Source organism: Stigmatopora argus, chromosome 1 (genome assembly GCF_051989625.1).
Source record: "Stigmatopora argus isolate UIUO_Sarg chromosome 1, RoL_Sarg_1.0, whole genome shotgun sequence".
In the NCBI taxonomy this organism is placed as follows: Eukaryota; Metazoa; Chordata; class Actinopteri; order Syngnathiformes; family Syngnathidae; genus Stigmatopora; species Stigmatopora argus.
In genome coordinates, this window is record NC_135387.1 from 20,012,357 (window position 1) to 20,028,359 (window position 16,003).

General features: G+C 39.8%; 1 protein-coding gene across 1 annotated transcript in view; it reads left to right on the forward strand.

Moving 5' to 3' along the window:
- Positions 1–16,003, forward strand: part of LOC144079333 (dynein axonemal heavy chain 12-like) — a 28,112-nt gene that overhangs the window by 763 nt on the left and 11,346 nt on the right. Inside the window, exons 2-45 of the mRNA XM_077608023.1 lie at positions 1,386–1,459; positions 1,536–1,662; positions 1,783–1,809; positions 1,902–2,091; positions 3,580–3,649; positions 3,743–3,901; positions 4,008–4,203; positions 4,345–4,533; positions 4,626–4,779; positions 4,863–4,954; positions 5,036–5,214; positions 5,300–5,435; positions 5,524–5,649; positions 5,728–5,862; positions 6,222–6,415; positions 6,495–6,738; positions 6,847–7,032; positions 7,114–7,314; positions 7,428–7,622; positions 7,715–7,836; positions 7,932–8,067; positions 8,174–8,320; positions 8,505–8,624; positions 9,583–9,739; positions 9,834–10,006; positions 10,099–10,251; positions 10,330–10,569; positions 10,695–10,940; positions 11,018–11,137; positions 11,281–11,390; positions 11,523–11,706; positions 11,802–11,942; positions 12,028–12,111; positions 12,807–12,995; positions 13,134–13,253; positions 13,342–13,530; positions 13,616–13,767; positions 13,925–14,063; positions 14,138–14,304; positions 14,389–14,644; positions 14,722–15,018; positions 15,201–15,379; positions 15,524–15,716; positions 15,799–15,960. Of these exons, the coding sequence (XP_077464149.1) occupies positions 1,386–1,459; positions 1,536–1,662; positions 1,783–1,809; positions 1,902–2,091; positions 3,580–3,649; positions 3,743–3,901; positions 4,008–4,203; positions 4,345–4,533; positions 4,626–4,779; positions 4,863–4,954; positions 5,036–5,214; positions 5,300–5,435; positions 5,524–5,649; positions 5,728–5,862; positions 6,222–6,415; positions 6,495–6,738; positions 6,847–7,032; positions 7,114–7,314; positions 7,428–7,622; positions 7,715–7,836; positions 7,932–8,067; positions 8,174–8,320; positions 8,505–8,624; positions 9,583–9,739; positions 9,834–10,006; positions 10,099–10,251; positions 10,330–10,569; positions 10,695–10,940; positions 11,018–11,137; positions 11,281–11,390; positions 11,523–11,706; positions 11,802–11,942; positions 12,028–12,111; positions 12,807–12,995; positions 13,134–13,253; positions 13,342–13,530; positions 13,616–13,767; positions 13,925–14,063; positions 14,138–14,304; positions 14,389–14,644; positions 14,722–15,018; positions 15,201–15,379; positions 15,524–15,716; positions 15,799–15,960 (7,050 nt within the window). The remainder of the gene's footprint in view (positions 1–1,385; positions 1,460–1,535; positions 1,663–1,782; positions 1,810–1,901; positions 2,092–3,579; positions 3,650–3,742; positions 3,902–4,007; positions 4,204–4,344; positions 4,534–4,625; positions 4,780–4,862; positions 4,955–5,035; positions 5,215–5,299; positions 5,436–5,523; positions 5,650–5,727; positions 5,863–6,221; positions 6,416–6,494; positions 6,739–6,846; positions 7,033–7,113; positions 7,315–7,427; positions 7,623–7,714; positions 7,837–7,931; positions 8,068–8,173; positions 8,321–8,504; positions 8,625–9,582; positions 9,740–9,833; positions 10,007–10,098; positions 10,252–10,329; positions 10,570–10,694; positions 10,941–11,017; positions 11,138–11,280; positions 11,391–11,522; positions 11,707–11,801; positions 11,943–12,027; positions 12,112–12,806; positions 12,996–13,133; positions 13,254–13,341; positions 13,531–13,615; positions 13,768–13,924; positions 14,064–14,137; positions 14,305–14,388; positions 14,645–14,721; positions 15,019–15,200; positions 15,380–15,523; positions 15,717–15,798; positions 15,961–16,003) is intronic.

Sequence of the window (16,003 nt, forward strand, 5' to 3'; positions counted from 1 at the left end):
CCATTTAAATAGGGCTCATTGGATGCAAACGCCCACAAACGCTACAATGGGAAAGTCAAAGGAGCTCACCATGGATTTGAAAAAGCGAATCCTTGACTTGAACAGGTCAGGAAAGTCACCATTTCAAAGCAGCTGTAGGCCCCAAGAGCAACAGTGCAAACAACTGTCTGTGAGTATAAAGTGCATGGCACTGTTTTGTCACTGCCTCGATCAGGAAGACAAAGCAAGCTATCACCTGCTGCTGAGAGAAAATTGGTCAGGAGGGTGAAGATTCAACCAAGAATCACCAAAAAGCAGATCTGCCAAGAATTAGAAGCTGCTGGAACACAGGTGTCAGTGTCCACAGTCAAGTGTGTTTTGGATCTCCATGGACTGAGAGGCTGCCGTGCAAGAAGGAAGCCCTTGCTCCAAAACCGGCACCTTAAGTCTCGACTGAAGTTTGCTGCTGATCACTTGGACAAAGATAAGACCTTCTGGAGGAAAGTTCTGTGGTCAGACAAAACAAAAATCGAGCTTTTTGGCCACAATGCCCAGCATTATGTTTGGAGGAGAAAAGGTGAGGCCTTTAACCCTAAGTACACCATGCCTACCGTCAAGCACAGTGGTGGTAGTTTTATGCTGTGGGGCTGTTTTGCTGCCAATGGAACTGGTGCTTTACAGAGAGTAAATGGGATAATGAAGAAGGAGGATTACCTTCAAATTCTTCAAGATAACCTAAAGTCATCAGCCCGAAGATTGGGTCTTGTGTGCAGATGGGTGTTCCAACAGGACAATGACCCCAAACACACATCAAAAGTGGTAATGGAATGGCTCAATCAGGCTAGAAATAAGGTTTTCGAATGGCCTTCCCAAAGTCATGACTTAAACCCAATTGAGAACTTGTGGACAATGCTGAAGAAACAAGTCCATGTCAGAAGGCCATCAAATTTAACTGAACTTCACCAATTCTGTCAAGAGGAGTGGTCAAAGATTCAACCAGAAGCTTGCCAGAAGCTTGTGGATGGCTACCAAAAGCGCCTAATTGAAGTGAAAATGGCCAAGGGACATGTTACCAAATATTAGCGCTGCTGTGTGTATGTTTTTGACCCAGCAGATTTGATCACTTTTTTTCTGTTCACCCATAATAAAGTCATAAAAGAACCAAACTTCATGAATGTTTTTTGGGACAAAGAATTATCTGTTCCAATCACTCTATCAGAGAAAAAACAGAGTTGTAGAAATAACTGGAAACTCAAGAGAGCCATGACATTATGTTCTTCACAAGTGTATGTAAACTTTTGACCACTACTGTATCTATATATGACTATACCTAACTAATGACTCACATGAGACATTCATTGAAATCACTGCAATGTGAATGAATCTTTAACCATGTCAATGAGCAGTTCCCAACATCTCACAACAAAATTATGGAGCGACGATGGAGGAAAGTTCAACAACAGCGACTCCATTTACCATTGTGAGTTTTCAGTAAAATCTGCAGTGTTCTGTCATATCTCCAGCAACCCTAGCATAGACTGTCAATCATTTTGCAGGCCAATTGGCTTTTTGCAAAGTGGCAGCTCCATGGCTGTGAAACAAGCAGTGGAGTCTTACAAACAGAACAAAGAGAGGGGCCGAGTTGTGCGTAGCCCATCACCAGAGCCTCAGTTCCCCCCATCTGTAAGACATATCTTCATACTGTACTCCTATTCACCAATGTTCACACATCTGTGACAAATCATTCAGGGACATGAAATGCAGCAATATTAATGAGTCACATTACAACCCTTGCTTTTACAGATGCAAAGTGAGAATCGAAAGCAAAGGGTGAGTGCATATTTTGAAAGTAAATTCAACTCGCAGAGTACTGGATATTTGAAAAATTGAAACACCTTGTAATTTGTGGTCGCTTTCTACAGATGAATTACATATTCTTGAAGCAGTGCATAGAAAGCCGTCCAGTCATTCCAATCCCAGAGGATTGGTTGAGCTCCATGGATGGTAAAATTCCTTTTCAATTAAAAGACAACCCAAAGAAAACCAAACTGCTCCATGAGCTACTCACAGAAGTCAGCGAGAACTTCCATGATGTTATCATCAAATACACAGGTATGGACAGTCTCATCTATTTCAAACTACATTGGAGGGACAGGTTGGAATTTTGCACTGGAGTTCTAAATTTGGAGGTAGCAGGCGGGTGTTGGTCGTAATGCTGGTGGGGGTTCAAAGATGGGTTTGATGAATCCCAGGTTTTGTACGTTTTATTTATTTTTTTCTTTGGTATTTAACCGGTAGTGGAGTTTGGGGTAAAAGGGGACCATAAATATTTTTAAAAGTGTTGCTGTAAAAGTTCAGTAAAACTGATTTGATCGAATTAAGACTTTATAAAACAATTTAATCCCACTTTATAAAGGTGCGTCGTGGTCCCTCCTACAGTCCACCCAGGTAGAAAGAACTTTAGGGACAGGGTGATTCTAAAAAATAAATGCCCACTTTACTGCCTCTCTGAGCTACATATAGCATCATGTTCCCTGCAGGTGCAAAGAAAAAATCAGGCTGGGAGAAGAGAAAGGCGAGGCATGAGAGGGAGAGAAGTTTAACAGTAGGCAGCCACACACACCCACTCACTGGCGTCGCCAGTTGCAGCTATTTGCCTCCGTTGCAATCTGCTGTCATTTATCGACTTGTTTGCACTGTCCTTTGCTCCTGGAGACAGTGTTCACAGTGTGAATTCCCGTGAACACTAAATCTTTATTATGCCTCACAGTCTTGTCTAAAATATCTTAGAAATATGGAGGGATGGAAGCAGCTAACACACTGTAGCTTTACCTGTAGTAAGGTGGAGTAAATGAAAAGAGCATCAGGTAAATTAGATCCATAACACTTTATTAGATCATTGTTTCAGAATCACTGCATTAAGCGTCTACTGCACAAACATGGGTGCTTATTTTGAATCCACATGTAAAACAAACGACAAAACATGAGCAGTCTATACTAAATGAGAAATAATTTTAATAATTATTTAGTATAACCATAGGAAGGAAACTATAATGATTGTGTTATTTGGACTTGGGTAGTCATGATTAAGCCTGTTGTGTTTCGATATCAAATACTGTGGACTGAAAGGTAAAATAAAAAATAAAATAAATAAATAAATATATATATATATATATGTGTGTGTATATATATTTAAATATATATATGTGTATATATATATGTATGTATGTATATGTATATGGATATATGTATATATATATATATATATATATATATATAATATATAATTATTATTTTTATTTTTTTATTTTAAATAACAACTTTTTGTTAATGCTTGCCAACATTGACTGAGCAATGGCATACAATGTTTTATTTAAAAAAAACATTCGCACGAGATACCAACTAACAAAAATGCCATTCACAGAGAAATCTGCCAGTGGAAGATTATTTATGAAATTGTTCTCCTTGTCATTACAAACTGGAGGCATAATTAGCCCTACTTTTTGCATGCTTGTGTTTATCTCTGTACATGTTACATAAACAGTTGTTCCACACATTAATCAACTGTATTTTTGGTTACATAACACATATTCATTCAAGTGGACACATTCCTGAAGGATCCAGAATATGAAGAACCCCGTCCACTAAGGAAGACATCTCTTCCACTCGAGTGAGCCACATCTAAATTTGTTATCATTGTATATGAAGTCGATTAATCAATTGAGTTTTTCCAGCCCTTCCGTAAATGATGATCTTTTTGTAGCATTCTTGAACATTCCAAAAGACGACGCGAGAGCTTTGTCACCAGTCGGAAACTGATGAAGGCATATTTGCACATTGTACATCCTGTAATGCAAACAATATTGGAAATTGGCCACACAACCTTTTCATCAATGGCCTTAATAGATCTTAGAGGCTATCGGTAAGTAAGCACACTAAGTGGAAAGAACATAAAGTCAAGAACCCTAACCCTGTCATTGTCATCACTAAGGAAAGTCATGCACTATTACTGTTTGTTTGCTGTTTAGGGCTTTGGGACCTGTCGATAGCAAAGAACTTTACAAAGAGTTGGCTGTGGAATGTGAGACAGCGGAAGAACAAATCATGAATAACTGGTTCCCGAAAGTCATCAATTTATTAACAAGTCCAAAAACACTGGGCTCAGTAAAAGAAGAAGTACTCGATGCCTTCTTTGACTGCGCGTGCACCCTCATCTCCAATCAGGTGAAGTCCTGTCACAGTACATTATCCAACTTGTTTTCCAAGTACATCTATGGATTCATTATTTAGATCATTCAAAATAATTAAAAACAACTACTTGTATTTTATACCATCTGTATTGCTTTTGTCTTTTTAAATTCCAAGCTGAAAGCCCTGCTTCAGAGAAGTGTGGAGGCATTTGTCTACCCCTTTCACCCAAATAACTACCACTTCTTACCCATTTTTCATATGGCCTTGACATTTAGTGATGAAAAAATGGGAACATACCCCACATTACAGGAACTTGAGGATGATATTTTTGAAATTCTTAATATCATAGAAAATACACTGCAGGTGAGCTCACATGAAATATCTTGTTGCGCCAATTCCATTTTTTCTACCCATACTCCAGAATGATATTTAATAACCTTATTGCCGATTCACAGAATGTGCTAACAGTCCAGTCATGGCTGGCAGAATCAACATCTCCATTTGTTGATGCTAAGGCCCCCGATCACACGGTTGCTTGGGCTCATTTCACAGTCTCGACAACAGTTCGTAAGAATCTTGAGGGACCTGACCGATACTTTCAAAATTATGGTGATAGTAACATTAACTCTGATCATTTAAACATCCACTTGAATGTCTTAGAGCATTCTTTTTAATACACAAATATTTCATAGTTGACAACTATGACTGGTTAGTCAATGGAGCTGCCCAGACTCGAGTTGAGACCTTTGTGGAAGGAACTCACTCATTTGCTGAATATATTAAAGTAAGTATGCATAAATTCGGAAGTGTTCTTGACTACCTACTCCAGGTGACTATCAGTGTTTCATCTGGCGATGCTTTCCAGCTAGTGGAGGAGTTTCGTGACTTGTCAAGAAAACTTGGCAACCTCCCAACAAAAGTCCACTTTCCAATGATTCAATTATATTGTGAGGATCTGAACAAGGGACTTTCTAAAAAAGCAAAAACGTGTGCTGAATTTCTTATCAACAACATGAAAGCTAAACACACTCAGCAAAATCTACAGTGAGTGTTTTAATTTCAAAATGTCCTTTAATGTTGAAGAGGGCTCCATTAATCACTTGAATTGTTTGTCTGTTTCTGTTGAAAGGATCATCTTGGACTTTGAAACTATCCGAGAAACTGCATTGAATGTACCAGAGACTACAGATGAAATGGCAACAATGATTGAATACATTGAAGTAACTAAGAAAACGGGTATCGCACTTCTTCATGAACGGATAAAGGTATTGTTTTCGCACATAATCTCAAAAGCACTGCGGTTCATTCATTGTTCTTCTAAAACTTACTATTGTTGCATGTATGACTCAATAGAAAGCCTATAGTAGACTGAGCTACCTTCTAGATGTCCACATATTTGAACCTGAAGACCTCGATCTGAATTCAACTGTCTTCATGTGGCCATTAAAAATCTTAGAGGTTTTTGAACTCAGTGATGAGGTAAAGCTCCTGTCTGATTCAATGCTCCTTTTGAGTATGATGCGGAATTATAGGTAGGATGTGTTGTTTTTGTTTTAGGTTTTCCAGGAAGCAAAGATGAAAGGAGAGAAGGAAATGGTCGCTAAAAGAGAAAGGGTCACGGTTCATCTAGTTAAATTGCAACGAAGGGTAGATGAGTTCCCTCACTGCTCGGAACTTGATATGATGCAGCAGGTATAGTGAGTCATTTGATCTCCCAGAGGACCTTTTGGTATAGCTACTTAATCTTCTCACATCATGTGAAGCATAAATAAGAAAACTGATATCCAAATAATATGATTGATCACTTATCCAATGGAGGCAAAGGGAAACAACATATTTTAAAAGGAAAATTAAAAAAAGATATTGATTAATGTATTGAGATATTGCAGCAAGATACCGAATCATATGGTAAAGTATGGCTAAAATAGACAGCACCCAAAAATAGAAAATTGAGTTTAGAAAGACTTCTTGTGAACACATTGTATGATAAAATATTTTCTTCTATCTCTTCTTGGAAAATAAACCATTTCTTGAATTTTTCCTCTGGACAGTACATGGCAGATATCAAAATGGTGCAGACCCTTCTACAGGAGGCTGAGGAGTCTATTGAAGACATCCACAAAGATGAAACTTTTCATGAATGGGACCATTCATGTTACCCAGAAGTTGAGATCATCAGACAGAATATTGAGCCATACCAAAAGTTGTTTTCATTTATACTGCGGTGGCAACGCACCGAGAGCAGGTCTGATTTCTATCATATTTAATTGTGATTTAATGGGAAAGTTCCCATCGATGCCTTCTAATAGTTTTTCTTTGAACAGCTGGATGGATGGTTCTTTTCTGGAACTTGATGGTGAAGGAATGGAAGTAAAAGTGGATGAGTTCTTTAGAGAAATCTTCAAGACGCTCAAGTATTTTCAGCAGAGGAAGAGTAAGAGTGAACAGGCTACCAAGAAGATATCTAGTGGAACAACTCGACGACGGCGTGGTGAAGAAGAAGCCAAAGTGGAGAGTCCTACAATTGTCTTGTGCGCCACTGTGTTAGAACAAGTCAAAGAGTTCAAGGTATAGCATCTAGCCTTAACTTTGCACGCGCTGCCAAACTCCATGGTCCTTTTGTTAACTTTCAGTCATTGTGTTTTTTTTTTTTTTTTTTTTTTTTTTTTTTTTAAGGAACATACTCCTTTATTGACTGTCCTGTGTAATCCTGGCATCAGAGATCGCCACTGGCAGCAAATGTCAGGGATTGTTGGGTACGACCTTGCTCCTGACGCTGGTACAACACTTCGCAAAATTCTCAAACAAAACTTAGATCCTTATCTGGAGGAATTTGAATCAATCAGTGCGGCTGCTAGTAAAGTCAGTATTCATCCAGTTTGATTTTCCTAACTAAAAACAATGAAGCCAACAAAAATAAGTCCTCTTGTTTTCATGTTGCAGGAGTTCTCCATGGAAAAAGCCATGAAAAACATGGTTACTGTTTGGGATGGTATTGCCCTCAATCATCAACCATACAGAGACACTGGTGTGTCCATCCTGACTGCCTTGGATGATATTCAGGCAATGCTAGATGATCAGATTGTGAAAACGCAGACAATGAGGAACTCACCGTTTATAAAGCCCCTTGAAAACGAGATCAGGGTTAGTTTCAGGATGGCATCAGCACAATTGACAAGATGAATACTCATTAATTTGGTTCATGTGATTATTACAAATGGCTTTTACCAAACATGTTGATCTCTATTTGGTGATAGGTTTGGGAGGAGCGTCTTCTTCGTATCCAGGAAACCATTGATGAGTGGCTCAATGTGCAGGCTCAGTGGCTGTACTTGGAGCCCATATTCTGTTCTGCTGACATCATGCAACAAATCCCCGAAGAAGGTCGACTCTTCCAAATTGTTGACAAAAACTGGAAAGAAGTTATGAGGCATTGTGTTAAGGACTCCAAGGTAGACGCCTATATTTACAGACGTTGTACCCTGCCAATGTTGTCCTGTAATGTTACAACGATTTGTTTCCTTTTAAAAAAAAATTCTACCAGATTCTCGAGGCAACCTCAATGCCCGGCCTTTTAGAAAAACTGATAGAGTCCAACGCTCACCTGGATGTCATCATGAAGGGACTAAATGACTATCTGGAGAAGAAGCGTCTTTTTTTCCCAAGGTTAATAAAAACACAATGTTTTTCTATCAATTGTGTAGCTTTTCAAACCCCAAAGTCGATCGTTGATAATTATTGCATTGCTTCTTGTCATCCAGGTTCTTCTTTTTGTCTAATGATGAAATGCTGGAAATTCTTTCTGAGACCAAGGATCCACTGCGTGTACAGCCCCATTTAAGGAAGTGCTTTGAGGGTATTGCCAAGCTGGACTTCTTACCAAATCTTGATATCCAGGTTGGCATAAACACTTGCAATATGGCATTTGCACATTTGCTTGATGCACTTTGTTCAAATGCTTACATTTTTTAATTTAATTTTTATAATTATTCTTTTTAACCAGGCTATGTATAGTAGTGAAGGGGAGCGTGTTGCCCTAATTGGACTGATCTCTACAGCTGAGGCTCAAGGAGCAGTGGAAAAGTGGCTGGTCCAAGTGGAGGACTTGATGATTCGCAGTGTCAGAGATGTAATAGATCGCTCCAGAGTGGTGAGATAACCCAATTGAAATAGATCACCTGTCATGTTTTTTTTTCCCGAGAGAAGAATATGTGAGGATGTCTTTGTTTGTTTGAATGGTCATCTCCCAAATCGCGTGTTTCATTGTTTATCTCGTGTAGTTATTGCTGATAGAATATTAAGCATATTGGTACTTATCATGGTAATTCTGGCAGGCCTATGGCGAAACACTACGAAACCAGTGGGTGAAAGAGTGGCCTGGGCAGGTCGTGATATGTACCTCCCAAATGTTCTGGACTTTGGAGGTGCATGAAGCCATCAGGGGAGGGCTCCAGGTGAGCTTTAGCTTCATCATATTTATTTATTTAAAAAAGAATGATAAATATATATCACTTAAAATATATTTTGTTAAAGAGTATGAAAGTAATTTACCTCAAAAGTGCCATGAGACACCCTTTTTCTGTTGTGTAATGGGGTGAAAAAAGGAACAAAGTAGGCGTAGGTCCAAGTGCAAAGGAACAGCAACTTGAAGAATGGTTGCAGGCGAAACAAAAGAAAACCCTGGGACACAAAAACAACACTGTGGATTAAAAAAAACAGTATTATAACATACAACATTAAAAACAAAGGAATAAAGCAAGACATGCCAGCAATCATGACTCAAAAAAGACTGAAAGAAAACAGAAAGTTAAAACATGATAAAGCAAGGAACACCTGGACAAGATAAGAGTGGCCAAAAGAAGCTCATTTGGTCCAACAAAAGGTGTGACGAGCAAAAGTGCAAAACAACATCGTATTAGTAAAAGACAAGAACTAGAAACACGGGGAAACAAGACGCATACACTTTAAGCAACAACCCAACGTGGCCGGATGATTCGCTGAAAGACGTTTCGCCGACGGACGTTTGACAGAGGGACAGGTCGCCGAATGGACGTTCCACCGAACGGTCAATCGGCCGAACGGCCGAACGGAGCTACCGCCGAGCGGAGGTTTCGCCGGCGCGCTCGCCCCGCCCCCGGATCGTGTGTGTACAAGTTTTGCAACCTCGGCCCGCGGGCCATATAAGGCCCGTTAGGATTTTTAATCCGGCCCGCCGAGTATGTTAATAATCGGCGACCTGTCCCTCTGTCAAACGTCCGTTGGCGAAACGTCTTTCAGCGAATCATCCGAGCACCACAACCCAAAGATAACCCAAACCATAAACCATTACAATTTCACCTTTTGGGATACTTAAGGATAATTGATTAAAAAAAATACATCAACTGAAAATGACATATTTGCTGGCTTCCTTAGGGTGTGAAAAACTACTATCAGGCACTTCAGTGTCAACTGGCTGATATAGTGGGACTGGTGCGAGGCAAGCTACCCAAGCAAACACGGATTACTCTGGGAGCACTTGTGACAATTGATGTCCATGCCAGAGATGTGGTTATGGAGCTCATTGAACATGGTACATCATGACACGATGGATCACATTTAAAATGCTTTTGCACTTTTAATATCCAGCTGTACTGATAAAAAATACTCTTGCAATTTATATACAGGTGTAGAAAATGAAAATGATTTTCGATGGCTGTCGCAGCTTCGTTACTACTGGAACAATGACAATGTTCGAGTCCGTATTATAAATTGTGATGTCAAGTATGCCTATGAATATCTGGGCAACTCTTTTCGTCTGGTCATCACCCCACTCACTGACAGATGCTACAGAACTCTGGTAAACTTAAGAAAGTGATATAACATGGTTTTATCTCGCCCTTTTGAAAGAGATGTTTATTTTAGTATGAAATACCTTTGATACCTTGACAGATTGGAGCATTTTACCTGCATTTGGGTGGGGCTCCTGAGGGCCCAGCTGGAACTGGAAAGACAGAAACTACCAAAGATCTTGCTAAAGCATTAGCCGTGCAATGTGTGGTCTTCAACTGTTCTGATGGACTGGATTATCTTGCGATGGGCAAGGTAATAACTGACAAAAAGACACACCCGATTGTGATTTCTGCTTTTAACTTAGTTGTTTGTGTTGTGATGTACGCTCAGTTTTTCAAAGGGTTGGCTTCATCCGGAGCCTGGGCTTGCTTTGACGAATTCAACCGAATTGAACTAGAGGTCTTGTCCGTTGTGGCCCAGCAAGTCCTCTGCATCCAGCGGGCTATTGAAATGGATCTGGAGTATTTTGACTTTGAGGGAACCATGCTGAAACTCAACCCCAACTGTTTTGTGTCCATCACAATGAATCCGGGTTACGCGGGGCGCTCTGAACTCCCCGACAACCTCAAGGTCCTCTCTCTCATTTCTCCCAAATTTGTGTGTCTAAATTGTATGAAGGGGAGATTATTTTTTTTTTCAGTTTAATCAAAACATATTTTGTTCTTGATCTAGTGGCTTCTTCATGTGTTCCTCAGGTGTTGTTTCGAACAGTGACCATGATGGTCCCCAATTATGCACTCATAGCTGAGATTTCGCTCTACTCATATGGATTCCTGAATGCCAAGCCTCTCTCAGTCAAAATTGCAATGACTTACAGGCTCTGCTCAGAGCAGCTTTCCTCCCAGTTCCATTACGATTATGGCATGAGGGCTGTCAAAGCTGTTCTTGTGGCTGCAGGAAACCTCAAGCTCAAGTATCCCGATGAAAATGAGGACATACTGGTACTAATGCATCCCCTGGTTTTGCTCCAAACCTGTTTACTCTTTGTAAATGTTGATTTTTCTGTGTTAACATTCAGCTTCTTAGGTCTATAAAAGATGTAAATGAGCCCAAATTCCTCTCGCATGATATTCCATTGTTCAACGGAATCACCAGTGATTTGTTCCCTGGCATCACCCTTCCCGAGGCTGACTACGAGGTCAAATGTCCCATTAATACACTATCCATACCATGCTATCTGTTTTTGTTATTTGCGAGAAACTTTGCAGATTCTTACGAGCCTGTACATGCACTTATTTCTTGGATGTGCCACTCTTAAAAATGTAATCTTGTCTTTTGAAGTTGTTTTTGGAAGCTGCTCTTGAGTGCTGTGAAAAACACAATGTGCAGTCAACACAAATCTTCCTAGATAAGATGATCCAGACATATGAAATGATGATAGTCCGGCATGGGTATGTGACATTAAACACTTGAGCTCTCTTAATTTTCTATGTCATGTTTCATGTTTTAGGTAGAAAATGCAGTATTCCCCACAACTTGTTCAACACAGCGTTGCAGTAAGACACTACATTTTTCATCCGTAGGTTCATGTTGGTAGGAGAGTCATTTTCGGGGAAGACCAAAGTACTGCACGTTCTCGCAGACACGCTAATTCTGATGAATGAAAAAGGCTATGGAGAGGAAGAAAAGGTCATATTCAGGACATTGAATCCAAAGGCGATCACCATGGGACAGCTCTTTGGACAGTTTGATCTTGTTTCTCATGAGGTGGGGCATTGGATTCATGTTCTAAACGCACACATTCCCTTTCAAGCTCCGATCATGTGTTCATTTGTTTTTTTTTTGTCTTTCTTTTTTTTTAGTGGACAGATGGTATCGTGGCCAACACGTTTCGCGAGTACGCATCGGCTGAGACACCAGACCGTAAATGGGTAGTGTTTGATGGTCCAATAGACACATTGTGGATTGAAAGTATGAACACTGTACTGGATGACAACAAAAAGGTTTATGATACAACAAAAAAGATTTTGTTTACATTTATTGTCCCTCATGTTGACGATCTTTGTTTTTATTTTTTTTACGTTACAGTTATGTTTGATGAGTGGAGAAATTATCCAGATGTCCAATCAGATGAGTCTAATTTTTGAAGCAATGGATCTGTCACAGGCCTCTGTAAGTTTAGAGTTAGTAAATCATTTCTGAACCTGTTTCATGTTACTACAACTTAAACTTTCCTGAGGGAACTACCGTATTTTGCCGTTTAATATACCCGGGTATATTAAATGATTTTTGCTTTTTTGAGCCTCCCGTTTGTGCGCCATTTAATATACCCCTGCCATTTAATATACGCGGGTATATTAAATGATTTTTGCTTTTTTGAGCCTCCCGTTTGTGCGCCATTTATTATACCCCTGCCGTTTAATATACGCGGGTATATTAAATGTTTTTTGCTTTTTTGAGCCTCCCGTTTGTGCGCCATTTATTATACCCCTGCCGTTTAATATACCTGGGTATATTAGACGGCAACTCAGCTTTTTTGGCAAGATTTGTATGGTGTTCATGGGGGCATAATTATAGATACTTAAGTTCATTAAAATTCCAAGTCAGGCTTTATTCAGCAGTAAGTAGTTTTAACCTGAGCAGTAAGTAGTTTTAGTCTGCAAAACGTTGATGCACCCCAAAACGGCATAAAGAGTGCGTAGTGGATCGTACCTTCCCGTTTGTGCACCCTTTGATATATACCCCTGCTGTTTAATATACCGGGTATATTAAATGTGGGGGTATATTGAACAGCAAAATACAGTAGCACTCAATTCCAAGTCTGATGTAACAAATCCAAATTCTAATCAAGCATCTCTCAATGTCAGCCTGCCACAGTCAGTCGATGTGGTATGATCTACATGGAGCCTTCTCAGTTAGGTTGGGAACCTTTAGTTATCTCCTGGATGAACACACTTCCTGAAGTTCTGAAGAGTCCTGAGCATCACAATCTGCTGCAAGAACTCTTTCAATGGCTGCTGCCACCTTCCTTAAGGATAGTACGTAAACAATGCAGAGTAAGTATGACCATTCCAGAGTCATAACCTGTTGTTGATATTGTTATCACTGAATTAATTGTAGTTCATTCGAAGAATTTTGCACTAATTTAGAGCAAACATGAATCTTGTCATGGCACTATATTTTTCTGTTTACAGGAAGTTGTGCCTACAACCAACTGGAATGCAGCTATATCCTTATGTAGACTATTTGAAATACTGTTATTGGAACCACTAGTGGAAGAGACAAATGATAAAACTATTCGAACATGGATCATGGTAAACATAATTAAACAGCATATTTCCTCAAAATATAGTTCATGTGCCATTTGTGCACTCACTGTCTTTGTCTTTCATATGATTACAGGCAGCTTTTTCCTTTTCCCTGGTGTGGTCTGTAGGTGGTAGCTGTGATTCTAAAAGCAGGGATCTGTTTAGTGAGTTTATCAGGGATGTAGTGGCTGGAAGGATAGCAGACAGTCCAGTTCCTTTTATTGTGAGCAAATGGGAGTGCCCGGTAGATGAGAAAGGGCTGGTGTATGACTATTTCTATGAGGTACAACTGAATGACATTATATGAAACCCTTTGAATTGTTAGTTTCCAATCATTGCATTTCAGTTTAATCCAATATCTTGTTCAGTTTAAAGGTAAAGGCAAGTGGATTCATTGGAATGATGCTATCAAAAATGTAAGCCTGGGTGACAAAACCACCAAAGTGCAGGACATCATTGTTCCAACAATCGACTCTGTTCGCTACACTTTCCTGATGGACATTTGCATCACCTATGGGATGTGAGTATGTTAGTATGGCAAATCACATATAATTGGAGAAGACAGAAGAGGATACAGAAGATAGGCTTACACTACATGGGGAAGACGCATATACTGGGGACCCCCTAAATGCGTGAATTGAAAGGTTAACTGTTTCAGTATCTCTTTCTCTGATCAGACCTCTCCTGTTGGCCGGCCCTACTGGCACTGGAAAGTCAGTGTATGTAATGGAGAAGTTGATGCATGGTCTGGACAAAGACCTCTTTTTACCCCTCTCAATCAATTTTTCAGCCCGCACCACTGCAAACCAAACACAGGTCAGGTGGAAACACTGTTGAATATTAATGTTCTTGACTCTTTGAAGGTCCTCATTCTTCACTTTGCTCTCCAGAATATCATCATGGCAAAATTAGATAAGAGACGCAAAGGTGTATTTGGTCCTCCAATGGGAAAGAAATACCTCATATTCATAGATGATGTGAATATGCCAGCAATGGAACAGTTTGGAGCTCAACCTCCTGTGGAGCTTCTTCGACAGTTTATGGATCACAAAAAGTGGTATTTAAAATTAATAAGTTAACAATCATAGAAGATGGGCAATTCATTGAAGAGGATGAAATTTATGTGGCTAATTTCTGGCAGGTATGACCTGAAGGATACTTCTGGTATCAAATTAGTTGACATCCAGATCATTACAGCCATGGGTCCTCCTGGCGGGGGGAGGAATGCTGTGACGTCACGTTTTCTGCGCCACTTCAATATTTTTAGCATCAATTCTTTCAGTGACGAGACAATGGTTCGCATTTTCTCAATCATGGTGGCCTTCTATCTCAAGAACAATGAATTTCCACCAGAATATTTTACTATTGGCACGCAAATTGTGACAGCAACAATGGAAGTGAGTATTACACTTATATTATTACTAACAAATCCCTGTCGTTTCAGTACTTGATCTTTCCTAATGTCTTCCCTCAGGTCTACAAGCAAGCTATGGATACCTTGCTCCCGACACCAGCCAAATCTCACTACACTTTTAACCTGCGGGATTTCTCACGTGTTATACAAGGTTGTCTGCTTGTGAAAAGCAAATCTCTGGAGAACAAACGCACCATGATTCGCCTGTTTGTCCACGAGGTTTTCCGTGTCTTTTACGACCGTTTGGTCGATGACAAGGATCGAGCATGGTTCTATCAACTGATGACCAAAATTCTCAAAGATCACTTCAATGAAGCGTTCAACCAGGTGTTTGATCACCTGAAACAAGGCAGTAAAGTATGTTGATTTGTGTTTTTGCTGTTCTGATTGTGGATTATTTAGATGTCAGATGTTAGAGTTAGGATTGTTTAGTCTTGCTTGAATATGCTGCCTAAAAAAAGAAAAAAGAAAATGTTAATGTTTCTAAAGATGAAACTGTAGACCAAATAGAATTGTTTCATTTTCTATTCTTATGTCAGTTGGTCGAGCAAGACATGCAGACTTTACTGTTTGGGGACTACATGAACCCTGACCTCGAGCCTGATGAACGCTTGTACGCTGAGGTGCCTACTGTAGAAAGCTTTGCGGAGGTGGTGGAGGCATGTCTTGTTGAATACAACCAGATGAACAAGAGTCGTATGCATCTTGTCATCTTCCGGTAAACAACAATTATAATTCTTCAAAATGATAAAGTATACCCAACAATATAAACATGAATTAAAAACTTACTTTATATATTTGATAAATGCACAGCTAAATGGTGTCAACTCAGCAATCACAATTGAAATTTGATTTTTTGTAGCTATGTCTTGGAGCACCTTTCCCGCATAAGCCGTGTGTTGAAGCAGCCAGGAGGAAATGCCTTGTTAGTCGGAGTGGGCGGCAGTGGGCGGCAGTCTATCACTCGTTTGGCCACATTTATCGCCCAAATGAGCCTTTTCCAGCCCGAGATCTCGAAGAGCTATGGCATGGTTGAGTGGAGAGAAGACCTTAAGGTCAGGTCATTTGCATAAAACATCGTTTTATGAACATTTGATTTCAGTGTGTGATGTAACCCTTTTTAAAAACATTTTACAGAAGCTGCTCAAGAATGCAGGGGTGAAGGGTCAAAGAATTGTGTTTTTGCTGACTGATTCTCAGATTAAGGATGAGGCTTTTCTTGAAGATGTAAATAGTGTCCTGAACACTGGAGAGGTGCCCAATATGTTTCCAATGGATGAGAAACAGGATATCATTGAGGTACAGTGTTGATGTTATATTAAGTAGTGCATCTTAAATGTAC